General features: G+C 35.4%; 6 protein-coding genes and 1 non-coding gene across 8 annotated transcripts; 2 read left to right on the forward strand and 5 right to left on the reverse strand.

Annotated features, from left to right (window-relative positions):
- Positions 1-28: 28 nt before the first annotated feature.
- On the reverse strand, positions 29-2586 carry LOC137572093 (uncharacterized). The gene is made up of 2 exons (XM_068283876.1): positions 411-2586; positions 29-327 (listed from the first exon to the last, which is right to left on the reverse strand). Exons 1-2 carry the CDS (start codon positions 2541-2543, stop codon positions 196-198), a joined length of 2265 nt encoding a protein of 754 aa, XP_068139977.1. The 5' UTR covers positions 2544-2586; the 3' UTR covers positions 29-195.
- A 92-nt stretch (positions 2587-2678) lies between these two features.
- Positions 2679-3830, forward strand: Nubpl (NUBP iron-sulfur cluster assembly factor, mitochondrial). Its single transcript, XM_068283877.1, has 2 exons — positions 2679-2956; positions 3016-3830. Exons 1-2 carry the CDS (start codon positions 2764-2766, stop codon positions 3732-3734), a joined length of 912 nt encoding a protein of 303 aa, XP_068139978.1. The 5' UTR covers positions 2679-2763; the 3' UTR covers positions 3735-3830.
- Positions 3831-3942: 112 nt separating this feature from the next.
- Positions 3943-5431, reverse strand: LOC137572096 (uncharacterized). The gene is made up of 2 exons (XM_068283878.1): positions 4848-5431; positions 3943-4368 (listed from the first exon to the last, which is right to left on the reverse strand). The coding sequence occupies exons 1-2, from the start codon at positions 5349-5351 to the stop codon at positions 3997-3999; spliced, it is 876 nt and encodes a 291-aa protein (XP_068139979.1). The 5' UTR covers positions 5352-5431; the 3' UTR covers positions 3943-3996.
- Positions 4448-4767, reverse strand: LOC137572113 (small nucleolar RNA U85). The gene has a single exon (XR_011031533.1). It is a non-coding gene; the product is annotated as a small nucleolar RNA U85 (small nucleolar RNA).
- A 436-nt stretch (positions 5432-5867) lies between the features above and the next one.
- Positions 5868-8431, forward strand: Tif-IA (RNA polymerase I-specific transcription initiation factor RRN3 homolog Tif-IA). Of its 2 annotated transcripts, XM_068283889.1 has the most exons (7): positions 5868-6059; positions 6143-6385; positions 6461-6945; positions 7006-7518; positions 7582-7760; positions 7828-8077; positions 8137-8431. In XM_068283889.1, exons 2-7 carry the CDS (start codon positions 6170-6172, stop codon positions 8372-8374), a joined length of 1881 nt encoding a protein of 626 aa, XP_068139990.1. In that variant the 5' UTR covers positions 5868-6059; positions 6143-6169; the 3' UTR covers positions 8375-8431. The 2 variants fall into 2 exon arrangements, with proteins under 2 accessions (XP_068139990.1, XP_068139988.1); XM_068283887.1 differs by having other exon boundaries at positions 5868-6385.
- Positions 8432-9771: 1340 nt separating this feature from the next.
- On the reverse strand, positions 9772-10613 carry RpL21 (ribosomal protein L21). Its single transcript, XM_068283893.1, has 2 exons — positions 10511-10613; positions 9772-10394 (listed from the first exon to the last, which is right to left on the reverse strand). Exon 2 carries the CDS (start codon positions 10372-10374, stop codon positions 9895-9897), a length of 480 nt encoding a protein of 159 aa, XP_068139994.1. The 5' UTR covers positions 10375-10394; positions 10511-10613; the 3' UTR covers positions 9772-9894.
- Positions 10614-11579: 966 nt separating this feature from the next.
- LOC137572107 (uncharacterized) lies at positions 11580-18807 on the reverse strand. The gene is made up of 4 exons (XM_068283891.1): positions 18392-18807; positions 12636-12769; positions 11900-12560; positions 11580-11842 (listed from the first exon to the last, which is right to left on the reverse strand). Exons 1-4 carry the CDS (start codon positions 18465-18467, stop codon positions 11652-11654), a joined length of 1062 nt encoding a protein of 353 aa, XP_068139992.1. The 5' UTR covers positions 18468-18807; the 3' UTR covers positions 11580-11651.
- Positions 18808-19601: the final 794 nt, after the last annotated feature.

Raw genomic sequence — 19601 nt, forward strand, 5'->3', positions numbered from 1 at the left:
AAATTGTTTAAAGTTATAACCGATTACATTCGATAGAGACTCATAAGTAATTTTGTTTATTAAGCATAATTTTTGTATATTCTTTTGTGTTTTTATACATATATGCAATGTGATTTGTTAACTAATAACACGAATTTTTGTGAAACGTCCTAAACAATAAATAAAATCCCCTCCAAATCAGTTTTTAAAATGCAACTAATAAATTGTATTCCTTATGGCTTTATATTGCGTTTGTAGTGCCTCTAAACGCATTCCCACATTGTTCTCAGTATCCGTGCCATTATCTCCTAATGTGCCATATAAACGTTCCGTTTGACATTGTAATTTCTGGAAAGGGAAGGAAAGAGAAGAATTACCATATGTAAAATTCTTGGGTATTGGAAAGGAATAAATTAAATTATAAAACTTACCATAATCTCAGTAGTTTTTGCAGAATCTTTAGTGATCCATTCAATTTTGTCATTTATTGCAAGCTGCTCTTTGATATAGTAAATAGCAGAAGCGTCTTCACTCTCCAGAGTTAGATGATTATTTCTATTACTAAGGGTTATTCTACTGACTACAAAATATATTACTAAATTATTTTCCTGAACTTTACCCTCGGCATTTAATAATTTCGATATGTCAGACAAACTGCATCCTTCTTTTAATTGTATTTCCTGTGAAATAGTGGACACAGGTGGCTTCTTTTTGACCAGTTGTGACAAGGTGAGCTCTGGTCTTAGATCCAAAGCTAATAATTGTCCGCTAAAGAGTAAACTATAGGTAAGGCAACTTTCTTCAATGCGTATGGGCAGCAAAACGGATGTGATTTGTTTGTTTAGTTCCAGGAAAGCCACTAATTTTAGTGTAAACTTTGGTAGAAGTTGATTTTGTAATTTCTTCAAAGGAATAACCACACGACATTGCATACGAAGTATCAGTTCGGTTGGTATAATATGGTTATCAACATGATTATCATAATAGACTAATAATTGCCACTGGTTAGAGTGAATCAACTGGCGACAATTTAAATTCAATTTGAGTATGGCATAAATTCTTGAGCTTTGCAGTTGGCAATCATTAGGAGATGATTGCAATAGTAGTGTCTCACCACTGAAAAGTGGCACATTTCGATGGTATTCCAAGTGGGCCTCCATCTCCTGGCTATAAATGTGACTATTTGTGGCCACAGCCACCAATTGTTGTTTCTCAAGTTCGCCTTGAATAGATTTCTGTAGTCGTGCTGGTTCTTGTTCATATTGTTCCATCAACTGAGCATTTCGACGCAGTTGCTCAATTAACGACGGTGTTAGATCACTCATTAGGTGTGAACTGTTACCATTCAATTGACTTTCCCGCTCTTCCTCTTGGAGACTAAAACTGATGCGATAAAATATATTATTATCACTAAGGCAAACCAATTGGCTGATGGCATCCACCCAAGTACAGGATTGCATGCCCGGTATTGGTTTAGCCCATTTCTGAATATCAAACTCATCCATTTGAGCATTATAACTGAATCTTAGGCGCACCAATTGCTGGCCATCTGTATAATAGAAGTCACCAAGTGAACTGTCTGCATCATAATCGAACCACTCCGATCCTAAATGGTACATCTGACGTTGTTTAATTTGCAGTAGTTGCGATACATACCAAATGTCTATGGCCCCATTGCTGAGAAAGACCAAACATAAGTTCCTTTCAGGCAGAAGGCGTATAAAGCTTATCGAGGACACATATACACACAGCAATTCAATGTTGTAGTCATTTCCCGACGGCGATTCATCATCCGGATTATCACCCGCAGCGGGCAGCAATACAAAAATATGTCCACTAATGCTGAATATATGAAAATCATCTCCTTTCTTAAGATCTCCACCGAAAAGGCATTGCATGAATTTTTCATGTTCTTTCAAAATCTTGACAGACATCAGGTTACAATCATCGGTCTTCCACTCACAACGAAAAATATTTTGCCCATCATAGGTTATATCATAGCTGTGCTCCAATGTACTGCCGGTCTTGCTTAAGCTGGGCAAATCCCTATAGATCTGCAGGAAGAGACGCTGATCTTGCTCTCTGATCACACTAAATCCTTGACCCGTTTTCGAGAAACTACGAACTCCACTTAACCATTTAATGGGGTGCAATGATTTAATGGATTCAAAGCAATAGATAAGACCATCGGACATTAGCAAAATGGAATTGTACTCAAGCATATGAATGCTAACCAAATAGGAGTCTCCTTTCCTGGGCAATGGTATCCGTACTTTCGTCATTTTCACATTACGTGAGCCTTTTGTTTTTTTAAAGCGATAATTAAGTAAATAGTATTCATTCCAAGTTATGAACACAGATTTCCCACTGGCGCCCGCATCACTGTTAGTGTGATTGATCAATCCTTGGGGATAAAAGAGCGAATCATCTTCAATGGACCAGAGAGGTGAGGTGGTATCATTTTCATTTTCCAATGCCGCTTGCTCCGGCTTGCGTTCCTTCGTATGTTCCTGCTCGTCCTCCTCCTTTATGTCCATGTCCAAATCGTAGCATTGTGAATCCATAGCACTCCATTAGCAAAATAAATCAAAGTGGTATCTACGTCATTTCCCGGGTTTGTTTTAAATCAGCTGACTCCCCATCGACTGGTCACACTGGCCAACAGCTGATCTGCTCGAAGCTTCGAATTTGTAAACAAATGTCAGACACACTAGAATTTTGGGAAACATTACACAAGGAGAAAAAAACAAACCCAAACACTGATTTGTTATTAAATTGTAAGCCATGTTCAATTCGAGTTTAATGGCGATGCGTCCTCTGGTGCGGTCCAATAGCCGCTCCTATGCTGTCAAATTGACAGAACATCAAGCGGCTATAATGGCGCGTGGATTGCCCAAACGAGAGAGATTGCGAGGCGTCCAGGATATTATAGTGGTGGCGTCCGGCAAGGGAGGTGTCGGAAAGAGCACAGTGGCAGGCAAGTCGCTGGAACTTAAAACGAAAACATGCAATATAACACATACATATTAATTTTAGCCAACTTTGCCTGTAGTTTGGCCAAGCTGGGCAAACGGGTTGGCCTTTTGGATGGTGATATTTTTGGACCTAGTATTCCCTTACTCATGAATGTGCACGATGAACCTCTGGTGAATAACGAAAACTTAATGATTCCGCCACAAAACTACAATGTGAAATGTCTGTCGATGGGCATGTTGACACCACCGGATAGTGCCATCATTTGGCGTGGTCCTCTAGTTATGTCCGCCATCCAGCGATTGCTCAAAGGGGCCGACTGGAGTCCCCTCGATGTGCTTGTCATAGACACACCACCTGGCACTGGAGATGTACATCTCTCACTTACACAACACGCCCCTATATCGGGTGTCATTTTGGTCTCCACTCCCCACACGGCAGCCGTGGAGGTTACTCTGCGTGGCGCCAAAATGTATGAGAAATTAAAGGTACCCATTTTTGGTCTCGTCGAGAATATGCGTTATTCTATCTGTGATAAATGCAAACAACGCATGGAATTCTTTCGCCCCGATCAGTCCACAAAAGGACTGCCCAAAAAATTGATATCCCTGCCACTCGACGCTCACATAGCCGAATGTTGCGAGGAAGGAGTTCCAGTTGTGGTTAAATATCCAGACTCTGATTATTCAGAACTTTTTAAACAATTGGCTCAGCAAATCACTGATACTCTTGACGAGCGTAGAAATCAAGATTTGAAGGAGAGCAGTAATAGCTCCACCTAAACTTGGCATAGATTTAGACTATTTTTATTGTTGCTAAGATTGTTATTAATTATTGGAAATACATGTACAAATGACTTTCGTTTAATTAAAGTCCAATTGTGGAGTTCCAAGAAAAAACATTTAATTATACAGCGGAAACAAAACTTAAAAATCCCTTTTAACACTAAAAGTCTCATTTTAAATCTCAGCCAAACACACGAAGCAGAGGTAAATTATTGTAAAATTTTTAATTATTTTTAACAAATTAATAACACAACTTATATTATTTGTGTTTCTTGAGTTTCTTCATCTTTTTCATAGCCTTGCGATGGGCATATTTGTCAGTGCGTTGAATAACTTCATTGTATTTACGCTTATTAAACTTCTGGAACGCCTCATCGGCCAACAGTTCATCGACCAAAGATTTCTTACTCTTGCGTGTATGCTTCTCCCGATAATGATCCAAAGGTGAATGCTGAACTGTACCAATTTGGAAGTATTTGGGTAAAACTTTTAAATCATTCTTTTTATAGAAATGTTTGGGATCCAATACAGATCGCATTTGAATGATCTTTAACTCATTGCGCATCTCATCGGTGATCTCAGTGGCAGGCAAATCAAACCAACCATTGCCCTTTGTCTTAGCACGTTCAATCTAAAAGAATAGTAATATAAACAATTTATAAATTGTGATCATTTTTTTTTTTTTTTTTGAATACCCCAATTTAATAAGTTGAAGTCAGATTACTAAAGACGTCGTCAAATTGCCCTAAACATAGTCAGGCCTCGGCAATTGCTGTGTATTGGGTGGACTATAACTTATGTTTCATTAGACAGAAATTAAGATTTGTAAGCCCTGGCCTAAATTATTTACTGACAAACTTAAAAGCAAATAACAGTCTAGCCCATAAGGCATTTTTTAATGTTCCGCTGGCCTTACAGCCATCTGCACCACAAGCTCCCAGGCAGTAGCTAAGATTACAACGGATGAAACGGAGCGTTATAGTCCAAATTTATTTATGGAGTCTTGAACACAACAATTGCTTCAAGCAGCCTAACAAAGGCTTACGATGTCGAATATGTCATCATTTAAGAGACGGGGAGAGTGTATCCTAAAAGGATTCTACAACTTACTCGATTCAAAATTGGCTGCTTCCTTTTGCCAACTGTGGGAAGGGCGTGCTCTTTGTCCAGACCAGGGTTCTTTGTTCGTCTCGCGTCTTGCATATCCTTTACAATATTCTCTTTACGCATACTTAAATCAGGTCCTTCTGTGTGATCCAAATCGACGACATGTTTGGTCATTCGTTTCTTGGCCTTGTGTTTGCTGGAATTCTCTACTGCCTTGGCAAGCTTTTCTGTTACTTCGTCCAATTCCTGAGCCACTTTGCTTTGATTTGGTTTTGTGTTTCTGCCAGTGCCGATGGCTTTGCTAACATCTTTGCTGTTTAGTTTAACGCCAAACAATTCAATTTCAGCATTTTCATCATCTTCATCAGAACTGGAAGCGTCTTGGTCGCTGTCTTGCAAATGCAGGCGTTCTTGTCCGCCACTTAGACTACGGTAAAGTAGGTTGGAACCCTGTTCATTGAGTAGGTTCTGATCACCAGCGGTGTCTAGCATAAAAATGGAAGACATTTTCGCGGGAAATTTCACTTAAGTGAAGCTGTTTAAAAACAAAAAAAACTAGAAAACAAAACGCATGTGCCGAACTATGTGACCATACTTAGAAATAGTAAAAAATACCAAGCTCTTTTTAATTTCAGGGCTGGAAAAAGCCAAATTAAAAAAAAAAAACGGTTAGGTTTGTCGACGTGCCAGAATGTGATTTGATTCCCGCCTTTCATAAATTACAAAAAAATTTCTATTGAAATTGATTAATTTATTCTATTTTATTGCAATTTTTACTGGTTTCTTAGCTTCAATTTGTTTTATAAAATTGAGGAATATTTGGCTTCTTCTTTTGTTAATGACACAAAAACTTAGCTATCATTTGCTAGGACACTTCGAAAAAATTTTTCCTGTCATTTAATAATTTAAATCACCATACCAAATTTGGAAATTATTAAAAATATTTTGGTAATATGTGAAAAAAGCTAGATTATTAAAAGAATGCTTTTCAGCACTGTCGCATTTTGTAACTCTGGTCACATCAAAGGCACAACGTGTTTTGATTTTGGATCGGTAGACAACGAAATCCACCCAAAATAATTGCAACTTATTAAATATAATGACAATTTGGCATTATAAAACGGCAACCAAGTGTTTTAGGAGTTTATTAATTTATAAACATTGCTTATAAAATTTGAGCGTAACTGGCTAAATTTGAACTGAAGCGACGTTGAAGTTAGTCAATGTCAATTCGTTGCGTAGGCAAAGAATTGCGCATTATTAGGAAATAGAAATCATTCAAAGAAATTTTTTTCTAGGACTAAGTTTATAAATAACCTATTGCTATGTCGGTGTACACAAGTAAAACTAGTGTTACATCCATATTGAAGACCTTCTCCAGTGTGGATCGAGAGCGAGCAAAGACAGCGGCTCTCAATAAGGTGCGATTTGCCACGCCAAAGGAGAAGGGTCTGAAGGAATCTGTTCGTGTTGCCCTGGAAGAGCATGACTATCACTTAGTTCAGGAGTTTTCATATTTTCTATGTGAAGCAGACCTCTCAGTAAGTCAAATAAATGGTTTATATAGAGATTCTCATTAATGAAATTCAATTTTTTAAATTGCTTTTCCCCGACAGGATGAAGAAGTGATCCAAATTATGAATGATGCTCGTAAAATATGTCACAGTCTGACCTCAAATTTTGCTGGCGTTGTGGAGGCTTTACTTTCGGTTAATTGGCGTAAACGTTCCTCTGAAGCCATTGAAGCCTACACGGAATTTGCCATTGATATTATGGTTGCTCATAGCACATATATACCCATTGGCATTAGTAAATTCATTGTCCATTGGGTGCCGACGGAAAATGAATCATCTGAGTGGCAAATATATGGTTGTCCAACAGAGATTGTGCGCAAAGAACTCGAGACGGTGCATAAAATTTTGGATCGTATTCTCACGGCTGTACCCATGTCCTTTGATGTGGTCATTGATGCTATATCTGCGAAATTCCCCTATTTTAAGAAACCATCCTATGTCACAGCAGGCTATCTTTATAATATACTGCGGCTCTTGGAGTACAAGCCAGTTTTTGAGGAGCTTGTAATGCAGCTGGTACTGCAGAAGTAAGCTACTTTTTTTTATATAATCTTCGCCAGTAGTCTTACTCTACACCATTTTTATAGATTGCTCATCTTGGATGTGAATGCTCCGCGTGATGAAATCGATGTGGAAACCGACGATGAAGAAGATGATGAGGATAGAGAGCCAGACAAAATGGACGAAGACGGTATATTCCAAATGGATGATATACCAACTAAATCGCCCTCTCCTTTAGCCAAGACCATAGATCATCCAATTGGTCAAACTCTGGACATATGCCTTTCGATGCTATACAAGTTCCTGGACACAAAATGTCGCCTTGCGCCAACAACAAGCGAAGAGCAACGATGGACGGCCAATCGCTTCTTTAAAATGCTCTTATTTATCTTCGATGAGGTTCTATTGCCCAGCCATAATACATGTCATGTACAATTTGTGATCTTTCAAGTATGTAGCTTGCGTCCGGCCTACGCGGAAGCATTTCTAAACTCATTATGGGTTAAGGTGCAGAATCCAAATGTATCGTCCATTATACGGCATGCGGCCGTCAGTTACATGGCTAGCTTTATGGCTCGATCCAAATTTTTGCCTCTTGGGTGAGTGTTGCCAACAAATTTATGAAATTTCAACACAAAAACAATAATTTCTTTCCTTTTTAGTACCATTAAATTCTATCTCACCGAACTAAGTAAATGGTGTCTTAGGTATATTGACGATACGGATGAATATAATAGCCAAAATGGCTCATTAAAGGCAAATATGGTATTCTTTTCCGTCTGTCAAGCCTTGTTCTATTTGATTGCTTTTCGTGCTAAGGATCTGACAGCTAGCACAAAAGGTAGGCATTATTTAGTACATTCATTTACAAATGTTAGATTAATTTATATTGTTTTTTCCTCCAATAGAATTGCTGTTCCTTCAATCGTTGCAATTATCTCGCCTAGCGATGTGCCACTTGAATCCTTTACGTTATTGTCTTCCTCCAGTGGCTACCGCATTTGCTGGTATTACACGTACGCATCAATTGGCGTATTGTCATACTGTATTAGAGCGAAATGCTCGTCGCAAATTAGCCACTGTCTATGGTCATGATAAGGCCATGCCAGAGGAAACACTCGAAACTTTTTTTCCATTTGATCCCTATCTGCTGAAATTGTAAGAATTCAAAAAAAGTTTTTCGATTCCATAAAATTCTAATTGTTTTTGTTTTTCAGATCCAACAAATATATTGAGCCTCATTATCTAGTCTATAAGGCACACGATTTAGACGAATCTGTGGAGTGTGCGGTACCCGCTGTCGAGCAATTGCGCCGCAAACGCGGTGACTCCGAGATGATTGAGGAAGATGACTTTATATTGGCCGATAAGCGGCAACGTTTAAGCGATTTGTCCAAGAGTCAAGAGTTTGACAAACATTTCCATTACGGCTCTTCGCCTGGTTTTAATACCTAAGAAATCTGTGCAAATCTTGTAGAAGTATTTTGAAATAAACATATACACCAACAAGAATATGTCTTTTTATATCTCAATTTTACTGACTCTATGCCTCTGCCCGCGCATATGTTCAAGTCGATGTCCAGATGTACGAAAGGTTTCGTGGCAAATTTCACAACTAAATGGTCGCTCGCCGGTATGGAGACGTAAATGTAGATTCAAAGAAGTTCGACTCTTGAATAATTTGCCACAAACTTGGCAATTAAGCGATATTTGATCTGTTTGATGGGTCAGTAAATGACGGGTTAACGTAGACTTTAGGGTGTAAGCTTTCAGACAGATATGACATGAGTGGGGTTTGTTTTTCGAATGGATTAGCATGTGTCTGCTCAGATCATGCGATTTCATAAATGATTTACCACACTGGGAGCAGACGTGTGAATGAATTGGGGAGTCTATTTCGGGATTTGCATTCAGTAAACGTTTCAGAGTTTTATCTCTCTTTGGTAGTTTCTTCACTTTAGGTTCTTCAGGCGGGCAATGCAAAGCCTTCTGATGCTCTCTTAGCTTGGCTCTAGTGGAAAACAGTTTGAAACAGTCCTTTTGGGTGCAGGCGTAGGGCTTCTCTTTAGTATGGATACGACGATGTCGAATTAGGTCATATGTTTTTGAGAATTCTTTGGCGCAAAATTCGCATACATAATAACAACGTTTGCTCATCAAAGAACGTTGGATTAGTTGTGTTTTTAGAAGTACCCTTTCATTTCTATTTGGATGCAAATTATCTTTAATTTCCACCAGTCGACTGACCATAGGCTGTTCCTCTAGGTTTGTAATAGACGGACTCTGTTGAGCTGTCTCCATGTGGCTTTGTAAATTAATGAGAGCAACCAAAGTTTGCTGGGCCACTTCCTCTTCTGCTTCCTCCATCTCCTGACCCAGTGCGGCATTCTGGATTTCTTTTGTCAAGGTTTTTGCATGCTTTTGCAAATGATGACGTTGCAATGAACTTCGCTGGGAAAAGTTGATAGAACATTCTTCGCACTACAAGAAAATTTCCATCAATTAGTTCTAGTTCTTGGTGTACATTCGCCTAACCACAGAGTAACTTACACTAAACACTTTTTCTTTGGTATGCACAACCTGATGACGTTTTAGCAGAGCAGGCTTAGAAAATTCTTTGCCGCAGATATTACAAGATCTGAACATGAATAATCTTAAAATTGACACAGGGATATATGTACATATGTGAACGTATTGTCAAATCTGAAAAAATATTTCGACTGAGCTATTATCGAAAAATATAAATTCGATAACCTTTATGTTATCGAAGATGATATGACCACTGCCCCCCACTATTCCCTTCTAGTTTCAACCGCACATCCACTGTGTGGACACTTAAAAACAAATTTAAATACAATTTCATCTAGAATTGTTTACATGAATCAATCATATATATATATAGAAAATCCATTCTATTCTCCACAATTTACAATATGTAAACAAAAGACATAAACACAATCCAATCCTTCTCCAACTTAGGCAATGAACTCGTATGGGATGGGAGCCAGAGCGATGGGTTCCTCCAGTTTCTTAACGAAATGAGCCTTCTTTGGCTGCTCGGGCTGACGTTTCAGGTTGACCCATTGTCCCTTCTCCTTGGCATCCTTAAGCAGACGCTCGTTCTCCTTAACACGGCGCAGGAAATCCTCACGGCACTTGGAGTGATGGATGTGTTCAATACGAACATTGATGCGCTTGGCTAGGATCTTGCCGCGCACACGTTTGTTTACAATGACACCGACAGCATGCTGTGTGACATTGAAGATGCGGCCAGTTTTGCCATGGTATGCCTTGTAGGGCAGACCCTTCTGGACGGCACCGTGTCCCTTGATGTCGACAATATCGCCGATCTTGAAGACACGCATGTAGGTGGAGAGAGGGATGACACCATGCTTGCGGAAGGGGCGAGAGAACATGTCTCTGGTGCCGCGACGATAACCCTTTGAGTTGGTCATTTTGTAGCCTGTGTTGTTCCCTGAAACAAAATTGGATATACACTTTTAGTCACTGTTGTTGTCTGCATTGTCCTGGCATCGATTGCCATTAAATTTGTTGATATTTTTGTACATTTTTCGCGAATTAGGGGCTAACCTTTTACGTATGGACGTCCACGCGGTCGTGAAGTTGGGGAAAAAGAAAGATGGCCGTTAACAGTGTGACCAGACGAGCTGTATAGGAAAATACCAAGATACCAAAAAATACCAAAAGACTGGAACGATAACGATAACTTCATAACATTGCAAGAGCGATATTCGTTATAGCTAGCGGTAAAGTTTAAATTTTCAAGAATGAAGAAATTTCGTTCAGTTGTAATTAAAAACATATCCATAGTTACTATTTAGTTAACGTTGGAAACTTTCGATTTTTTTTTTTGGTTTACATTTTTATTAATTTTAAAAAAGTTATACAAATTCAACAGAAAACTAATAAAAAATTAAGTTTTTATTTATGCCTTTTTTCGTTTTTGTTTTAAACTTGTTTTTGCTTAAGTTTGAGCACTTTGGTACACACACATAATAATAAATGTAATTTTTTTTTAAATATATTGTTTAATATTTGTATATATAATTTTGTTTTTTTTTTTTTTTTTTTGTTTTGTATTTTAACTATGGCTATTATCATATAAATGTGTTTGTTATATAGATATATTTATATAACTTGTCCGTTTTGTTTCACAAAAGTTCTAAGAATGTGGCGTCATTTTTTTTGCTTTCATTATTTGATTAATTGGAATATCTCAAAAGCACATACATAGGATAAGGAGAGTATATAGGCATGTTGTATGTATGTAATAAATATTTAAAATTAATATACATATGTATTTGAATGTATGTATGTGTATACCAAATATATGTTTGTAAATAGATATACATTTACAATAAACAGCACATACAATTTAAAATAATATTTGTAAATAACTTTAAGCGATCTTTGCCATCGTAATCATAATAATAATAATAATCATAATCTATTACTTTCATTAATTTAGATCTTGTCGTTTGTTTCGGTTGTTTGGTTGATTGAATTTCTTGTTTTTTTTTTCCTCCTTTTTTGTTATGTTTTTCTATCGATTATTGGCTTTGGATTTTACAAATCCCACTACAAAAGCAGTCTCTCGTATCTAGTCCGCAGCTTCTCAATGCACTTGTTCTTGTTGGTGTGTTTTTTTTTTTTGTCGTTGTTCATGATTACAGTGTGTGGATGTGTATGTGGGTGTGTCGGTCCATTTAGTTTAGGCAGCCTTCTTGTTGTGACCATTCTCTAGGGGTATAACTGGGGGTAAATTTGGACAATTACAATTGTTGGCATCATTGGGCAACTTTTGTTGCTGCAATTTTTGCATTTGCTCCAGCCGAGTCTTGTACGTATATAGAGATTGCAACGGCACATGTAATAGTTCCACAATCTGAGTGAAATCCAACTCTGTAAAGGCAAATATTAATAAAGATTTTGCTAGATAATGATACCATCAACACTAACCATCATCGGCCGTGATGTGTCCGTGCCTTATCAAGAAATCAATTACGACCGGCGCCGAGGTCGTCTTGAATTCGGGCGTAAATACACGTTCCACACACTCTTTGGCTGGCAATAGCTCAAATGCCTGCACCTCACCATCGGCATTGTGTGGCACAAAGTCCACTGGAAGTTCCAAATCGAAGACATATTCCGTATTGGGAAATAGCCCTTGACGACTCTCAAAAAAGAATGAAACACAGCCGGCTGAAACTAAATTCTTCACCAGATGACTTGGAATGGATGCCTCTTCGGCGGCCTCTTTAATAGCTGTCTCCTTGATGCCATAGCCAACGGATAGTCCACCTCCAACCATGTTATCCCATTTGCCAGGCCAGGTCTCTTTGGTATTGGAGCGTTGTTGGAGCCAAATGCATAGGCCATGCTTTGGATGTATCACATAGCCATTAATATCTACCCCATATTTGCGAACGCCAAACAAAGGTGTGGCTGCACGTTCCATCTTAAGAAGAGCCTTGTGCTCGGACTTGACCTCGAAATATTCATCCCGCCAGCCCTGTAGAGCAGGGAAGAGACCCTCGCTACGTAGATTACGTAATACTTTTTCCAATTGCTGCGTGCGTTCATTATAATCACGGAATGCCGGATTTAGCTCAACCAGACCCTATTGTGACAATTAAAGAGCAAAGAAAAAGACGATGATTGCATTCACACCCTTGATAGATCTCAATGTACTCACCTGTTTGGTATGCTCACAGTCACGTATGCAAAACACTTCAGGATACTTGACCAGTTGCTTCAATACATCAGATTTAATGAGACCGCATTGCTGACCTTCAACAAGAAAGGGACGTATGTCGCCCTTTTGAAAACCTATAAGAAATAATTAAAAAATTCAGACTAATTATATTTCAAATAAACTTGTAAACACAAAGGCATTTCATACTATAATTAATTGACCAAAAAATTGGCAAAAACTGCTTGTCGTTGATAATTATCTTAGGAAAATATCATACTACAGTCTGTCCCAAACATACATATAACTCATTTCTTTTGGAATACATTGTTTCCTTCTTAAGAAAACCCTTTCTTTGTTGGAGTAAAAATGAGAGACAATATACTGCATTTTGGATATATTGTGAAAAATAGTTTTAGAAAAGTTCTGATATATAAAAGAAGATAAATATAATCTTAAAATTAGTATATACCAGGATTTTGGGTTTTGCGGTTAATAGGAACACAGAAACAGGTCGCAAACGGATATGCAATTTCCCCTTATCTCCTGACATCAGTTATAATTTAATTATTAAGCTTAAACTTAGCTTTAATTGAAAAAAGTATAAAATTATGGATTAAAGAAGTGTTTGGTATAGTTTTTAACTAGAACTAATTAAAGTTACTGTTTATCAAGCACTCAGATTATAATTATTTGTTAAATAACAAACATATGGTCGATTCAAATGGGTTTTGTATTGTTGTTTATAATTTGTTTTGTTTGTCAATATAAATAAATTAATTTCAATATATGTATAGTAAGTCAATTTCAAATCGACTTTTGGAACAGTAGGTTTGGGAAGAACTAAAATAGGTACCTATATATTTGGACATAAATGGGTTAAACAGATAAGATTTCCAGGATCCCAAATTCAACGTTAAAAATTGTCGTATGTTTGCTCTTGATTTCATAATAATTTTCAATAATTTTTTTGCAATTCGTTTGGCATCAAATCGTTTGTCCTAAGTATTTCAATTGAAATTCATAATTTTGAAATTACTCAAAAACATCATAAAGATCAGGAAAAAAGTTAGGCCCATGGCGGAGGAATGCTTAAGCTTAAGTTTAGGGTATTACCTAGTCGATAACTTCTTTTTGTCAACAAACACACACACACACACACACACACATATAACAAATTTATGTTCCAGACAGAAAAAAAGGCCAAGCAATTCAATTCGCTTATCACCTTACACAACATTTATAATTATGTACATACATCCATTAAAAAGAATATGTATATATATTTTATTCATACATATAGTAAAATATTATGATTAGCCAAGCATTTAATCGTATCACTCATTTCTGAACTTTGGCAACTTCCATAAACAAAAAGTTTAAATGTTTGCCATTGTTTTTGTCTCATTTTGTGGCAGGAAAAGGGGAAAACAATAAAAGTTCAGTCTACTGTTTAATTAAAAACACTTGCAGCACGCGCACTTTGATAAGATATGTACATATGTATGTCCATCGCTTCACACACACACACATACATACAATGGGAACTCTCAATAAGTTAAGACTTTAAGTACATGCTTTTCTTTAGCTAATGGAGGGTCGAGAAGGGGGTTTAATTGCTAAATGGAAAACGAATTGAATCGATTTGATAACCGTTCGCAATAATTCAACTGATTTGGTAAAAGTAAACATTTCATTTCGTATATTCTGACCACTATTTTTCTTCTGGCGGATAATAAAATGAAACTTTTTTTATTATACATACATTTGTACATACATACATATTTATATTTCTGCAATGTATCAGACTTGTGTCATATTAATCTAATCTGATCTCGCTTTGCAAATCATCTCAAAATGCTTATCAATTTCATTTTCGGTACGTTTGTAATTCCCATAGCCGATCTTATCAAAATCGATTAGAAATATGTAAGATAGAAAGAGAGAGAGTGCCTGGTTGTGGGCCGGGTTTTATTTCGGTTACGAAAACTTTTAAATTATAAATGTTGCTTTGTTTTCAAAGTCTTTTCTGCAAAATTTATGAACGAGCACTTTACACTTATTGGCTCTTTATCCTTCCATTATCTTCCCTATCCCTATGATTTTTTTTTAAGCTCACTAATATAACTCAGGCTAAAAATTGCTTATCTTTTTGCTGCCATTCATTTTTTGTCATTATATTTACCCTTTAGGTTTTAATTACTGAGTATTCAGTTGAAAAAAGTTTAATCAAAAACATTTGCTTTATCCGAACTTTCGATATATTCTTTTGTTTATTAACTCAATCAAGAATAAATGAAATTAATGGGAAAAATCAACAAACCTGTTGAATTTTATCCTACTATTGATTACTTAAGAAATCCAATTATTGTAAATACGATTTAAAAGTAAAATTATACTTTATTTATTTCTGTTTTTCTTAGGATTTCTGTTACAAGTGTTTGACCAGCCTGCCAACAAATTTTCAAGAATACATATGAGTTAGTTCTCAGTATTATCATTTCTACAATATTTTTGCTATATCAATTTACCCATAGTATTAAGTATCAAGTATTATTATAGAAACAGAAGTCTTCCATGGAATATGCTTTTCATTTAAAAAATAAACAATTCAATTCATAATAATGAAAACAGCTGCTTTATTCAGCTTAAACCATATGTTTTCAATCATTATCAGAGGACAAAAATACTTATCTACTCAGTGTAATAATAAACAAAACAAACTTTTAACTTTAACCAGGTTCAATAATCATTCACAAATTATTTACGGTTATCACACACATACAACAAATATCAGCGATTAAATGAATAGCTTAAACTAATATAAGTAAAGTCTGATAGCCACTAACTAGTACAAACTGGCTTTACCGAATATATTTTAACAAATTGTGTCTATCGCGCTGATAAGCGAATTAGAGATTGAAACAAAAAAAAAAAAAAAAAACTATACCATGCGATAGGTCGTGGCTTTTAGACGATGTGCATACCATACTTTCAGTTAGTGTATTATGTATGTACACCAAAATTCATTTCCAAACTAAATTGGGAATTCACTTGATCTTAATTCTTTAAGAGTTTAAAGATCATACACGTATGTATATCCTGGTTTGATTAATGAATCGATCCTTGCACCATAATAATGCTGGAGACGTATTCAAGTTACAAAGTTTCAGTCTTTCGCTTTCTTGCTAACAGATTTTCATAACAAAACTAAAATGTATACTTTTTTAAGTAACAACATACAAATAAACAAACAAATCCTCGGCACGTAATCCAATACAATGTATATGTATGTATGCAATTCTATTGAAAAACAAGTTCAAATAATTCTAGAAAATCAAGTATTACAAAATAGTTTTAAGAACATTGTACCTTCTTTTTAAAGCGCATTAAATAATAACAATAATGAATAAATAAACATTGATCGATTGGCTTTTCCTTGAAGTGGTAACAGATGCCGTTTCGGATTACTCATAAACATTTCTCAAATTGATTTATGTATGTATGTATGTATGTACATATGTACGAAAGTTTAGATCGGTGGAACAATTTAATTATCATTGGCATATTAATAAATAAAGATAAAATAAATCTGTTCACACACATGTGCTTCCTTTTTGGCATAGTTTCAAAAGATTCTTATTCAATTTTCGATAGATTATCTATTAGACAACATGTCGTATGAGTTATGGTTTTATTAAGCAACTTTTCGGTTGCCAATTAAAAATTTATTGAAATGTATTATGTATTTCATAATAAATTGAAAAATTAACGCTGAGCAAAGCAAATTTAAAAATAACTAACAATATTTACTTATTTTTAAAACTAACAATATTTTTTTAATGAGAATTCCAAATTTTTAAAATAACTAAAGCAAAACAAAAATAAAAACACGCCGAAGAGCAAAAAAATCGCATGCCGCTCTTATCAGAACAAAAAAATATTTATAGTGAGATAGAGAGGTGGGGAGAGCATGATCGAAGAGAAGAGTTAAAAAGGAAATGAATGGAAAGCGTCAACTGTCAAAGTGACGTGTCTCTCTCTCCGTCTCTCTACATATATGTGTGTCTTCCTCAATTAAATGGTGAGAAACATTTGCACTTGAGAATTTGCCTATCAAAAAGCATAACACACAGAACAAAACATCAAGCTATAGATATATGTACATAAGTAGGTATATGTATCTCTGGTCGTCTATATACACTCTAGGGAACAAACTTTAAGTGTGCAAAACATTTCTACAAGTGTGTGGATCTATCTCTCAGCTCTCTCAAAGATCTTTCAGCTGTTTGAATGTTTATAATGTCAAAAGCTTTGCTGGCCCCTCAAGGTGAGTCTATACAAATATCGTACAATTTATGGGAGGCTCGATTTTTGTATGCCCTATACATATATGTTTCATCATAGTACTTAAAGAATTCGTAGACGATTTTATGCAAAATTTTAAGGAATTTTCAGAAAAGAATTTTAAATTTAAAATTAAATTTATTTAAATTTTTCTTGGTTAAATATATAATATATACAATTTGGATCAAAAGTGGTCTATAATTGAAGACTACTAGGCATAAGACAATTAGGCTTTTGGCTCATTCATATAATAATATTTTAAATTCCTAAAAACACACCAAAGTGTAATTGATATTACTTAAACTTGATATTCCTTTTTACTAAGCGTCTAAAGGGTATCAAAATTGAATTGCAATAGCAAAAAAAAAAAAAAAGAAGTAGAAGAGGAAAAAAACCAAAATTGACAATGAAAACTAATTTGTGCAAGAGGCAAAAGTGCTTAATTATGTCAAAGATGGTTGTTAATTTATTTATGTATACGCTTACGTTTATATATGTATGTTTGTATATAAGATATCTAAAAACGTAAAGAAAACATTTGTATATATGTATGTAGATAGACACATTGTAGATACATATAAAGACTGACGATTTAGCTTGATAAAATTGATCTTGCATAATAAGCATTTTTTCTGTTCCCCAGGAAAAATGTTGGGTAAATAAAATGTTATAAGGATTCAGAACAATCAAAATAAACAAAATTTATACAATATAACAAAGCATTTGATTATTTATTTATAAAAAATACACTTCCTAACTGTCTTTATTTGAAATCTTTACTTTATACTTTTCCCTTTCGGATATAATCTCGGCTTAGCTTCTGCTGTTTTTGTTTACTTTGCAAAGTTATTTATTTATATATGCACAAAAATAAAACACAATTTTTTGTATACATATGAGTTTAAAGAAGGAAAAGTTAAAAACTAACTTATCGTGGAATGCAGTAAAATGTTGTTACTTATCTTTTGCAACAGGTGAGCTGAAAGTCAGTCGTATTTAGAAGAAGGAAATAGAAATCTAAGAGTTTTTTTTTTGGTTTTCAAATGAATTAGGGTGATTTCATTTTTAAATGTCAACAGTTGGCGCCTGTTTTTGGGAATCCCGTTACCTTGGGAGGCTGCGAAACGAAATGGCAACGACACAACATCAACAGTAACAACAACAACTACACAGAACAAATCGATAAGCTCGCTCTCCTTTTGCTCTTGTTCTCTCTGTCCCTCTCTTTGCAGTTGCAGTTGGCATTGGCGCCCTACCGCCCACTGCACTGGTACACACCCATACATATGTACATACATATGTAAATACACTCATAATATTAAAAGCCAAACCCTATTTTCAGGGCCAAAATAATCCATGGTAAGTAAGTTGCAATTGTACAGTTATAGAGTTATCTAGTTTGTTTAAATTACCTGTTAAATAGAAATTGTTGAACTTTTTGGCCAAACCCAGCACACGGGATAATTTCAGTTCGGCTGCCGACGACATTAGGTTTTCTTATAAATTTCCCAGATAGCTTGTGATAGTGAGAGAGAGAAGGAGAAACAAAAGAGAAACGCCGGCTACCTTTGCTCCCACACTCACTCCGCCTCCGCCTCTCCTGTTTTGACTCCCACAAGAAAATTGCTTTGTTTGAAGCCTATTCAGTTTGTTGTCCTTGTTATTGTGTTTCTCTTTCGTTCTCCCCACAACGAACGCACACGCACACACTTTTAATTAGCAATTATCCTTAGGTATACAATTTTATTAAAGCCTTATTATTGGGAGTATCGACGGAGGTAAACAAAACAATCCGTTTCCTTTGACTGCTTTTAACTTAATGTGACCGCAACATGTGTGTGTGGGTGTATATGTGTGAATTTTGGCCATAAATTTGGGATGGACTATAGTTACGAATATCGATTGGCAAATCATTTTTAACTATCGATAAGAGCATTGACAATCGACTTTTAAATGTTAAATGGGTACTTAAACTTTCTATAACATCGACTACAGATTAAATTTGAAACAATTTATTAAATATAGCTGCAATGTGTTGAAAATTCTTCTATTATCTAGCGGTTTTCAATCGATATTTTTGGTCACTGTTTAAATTGAGTCACAAATATTGCGCCTAAAAGACGCAACAATAATTGTAGTAAAGATTAAGGAAAAAAAAAATAGTCGACTTGGATTAATTAATTTTGTTTAGATGCGGTGGCCATCCTTCCCGTCACACTGTTCCGGAGTCCCAACTAGACTTGTGAAATTTAATTAAGGAATTATTCACTAATAATGAAGAAATCTTTAATAAATCAGAACTATTCCATTAAGGGATCATAAATAAAAAACATAAACAAATAATTAAGTAATCATTAGTTCATAAAATTTTTTTAAAGAAATCAGTATAAATCTTTTGAATCATTCGGGACTGTCTATTAATAAGTAAACAATTCTAGGCCCTACATTAGATCAAAAATGTTGTTTTAATGATTGAAATAATACAATATTCACAATTAAAACTGTATAGGAAAAGCTTTGATTTGAAGCAACCTTTGAGGCATTTCTATATCTCTGAATGCATATGTATGTATATACATATATGTCTTCTTATTGCTTTATTTTGTATATAAATAATATAAA

This window comes from Drosophila tropicalis, unplaced genomic scaffold (assembly GCF_018151085.1).
Source record: "Drosophila tropicalis isolate 14030-0801.00 unplaced genomic scaffold, ASM1815108v1 contig_201, whole genome shotgun sequence".
NCBI lineage: Eukaryota > Metazoa > Arthropoda > Insecta > Diptera > Drosophilidae > Drosophila > Drosophila tropicalis.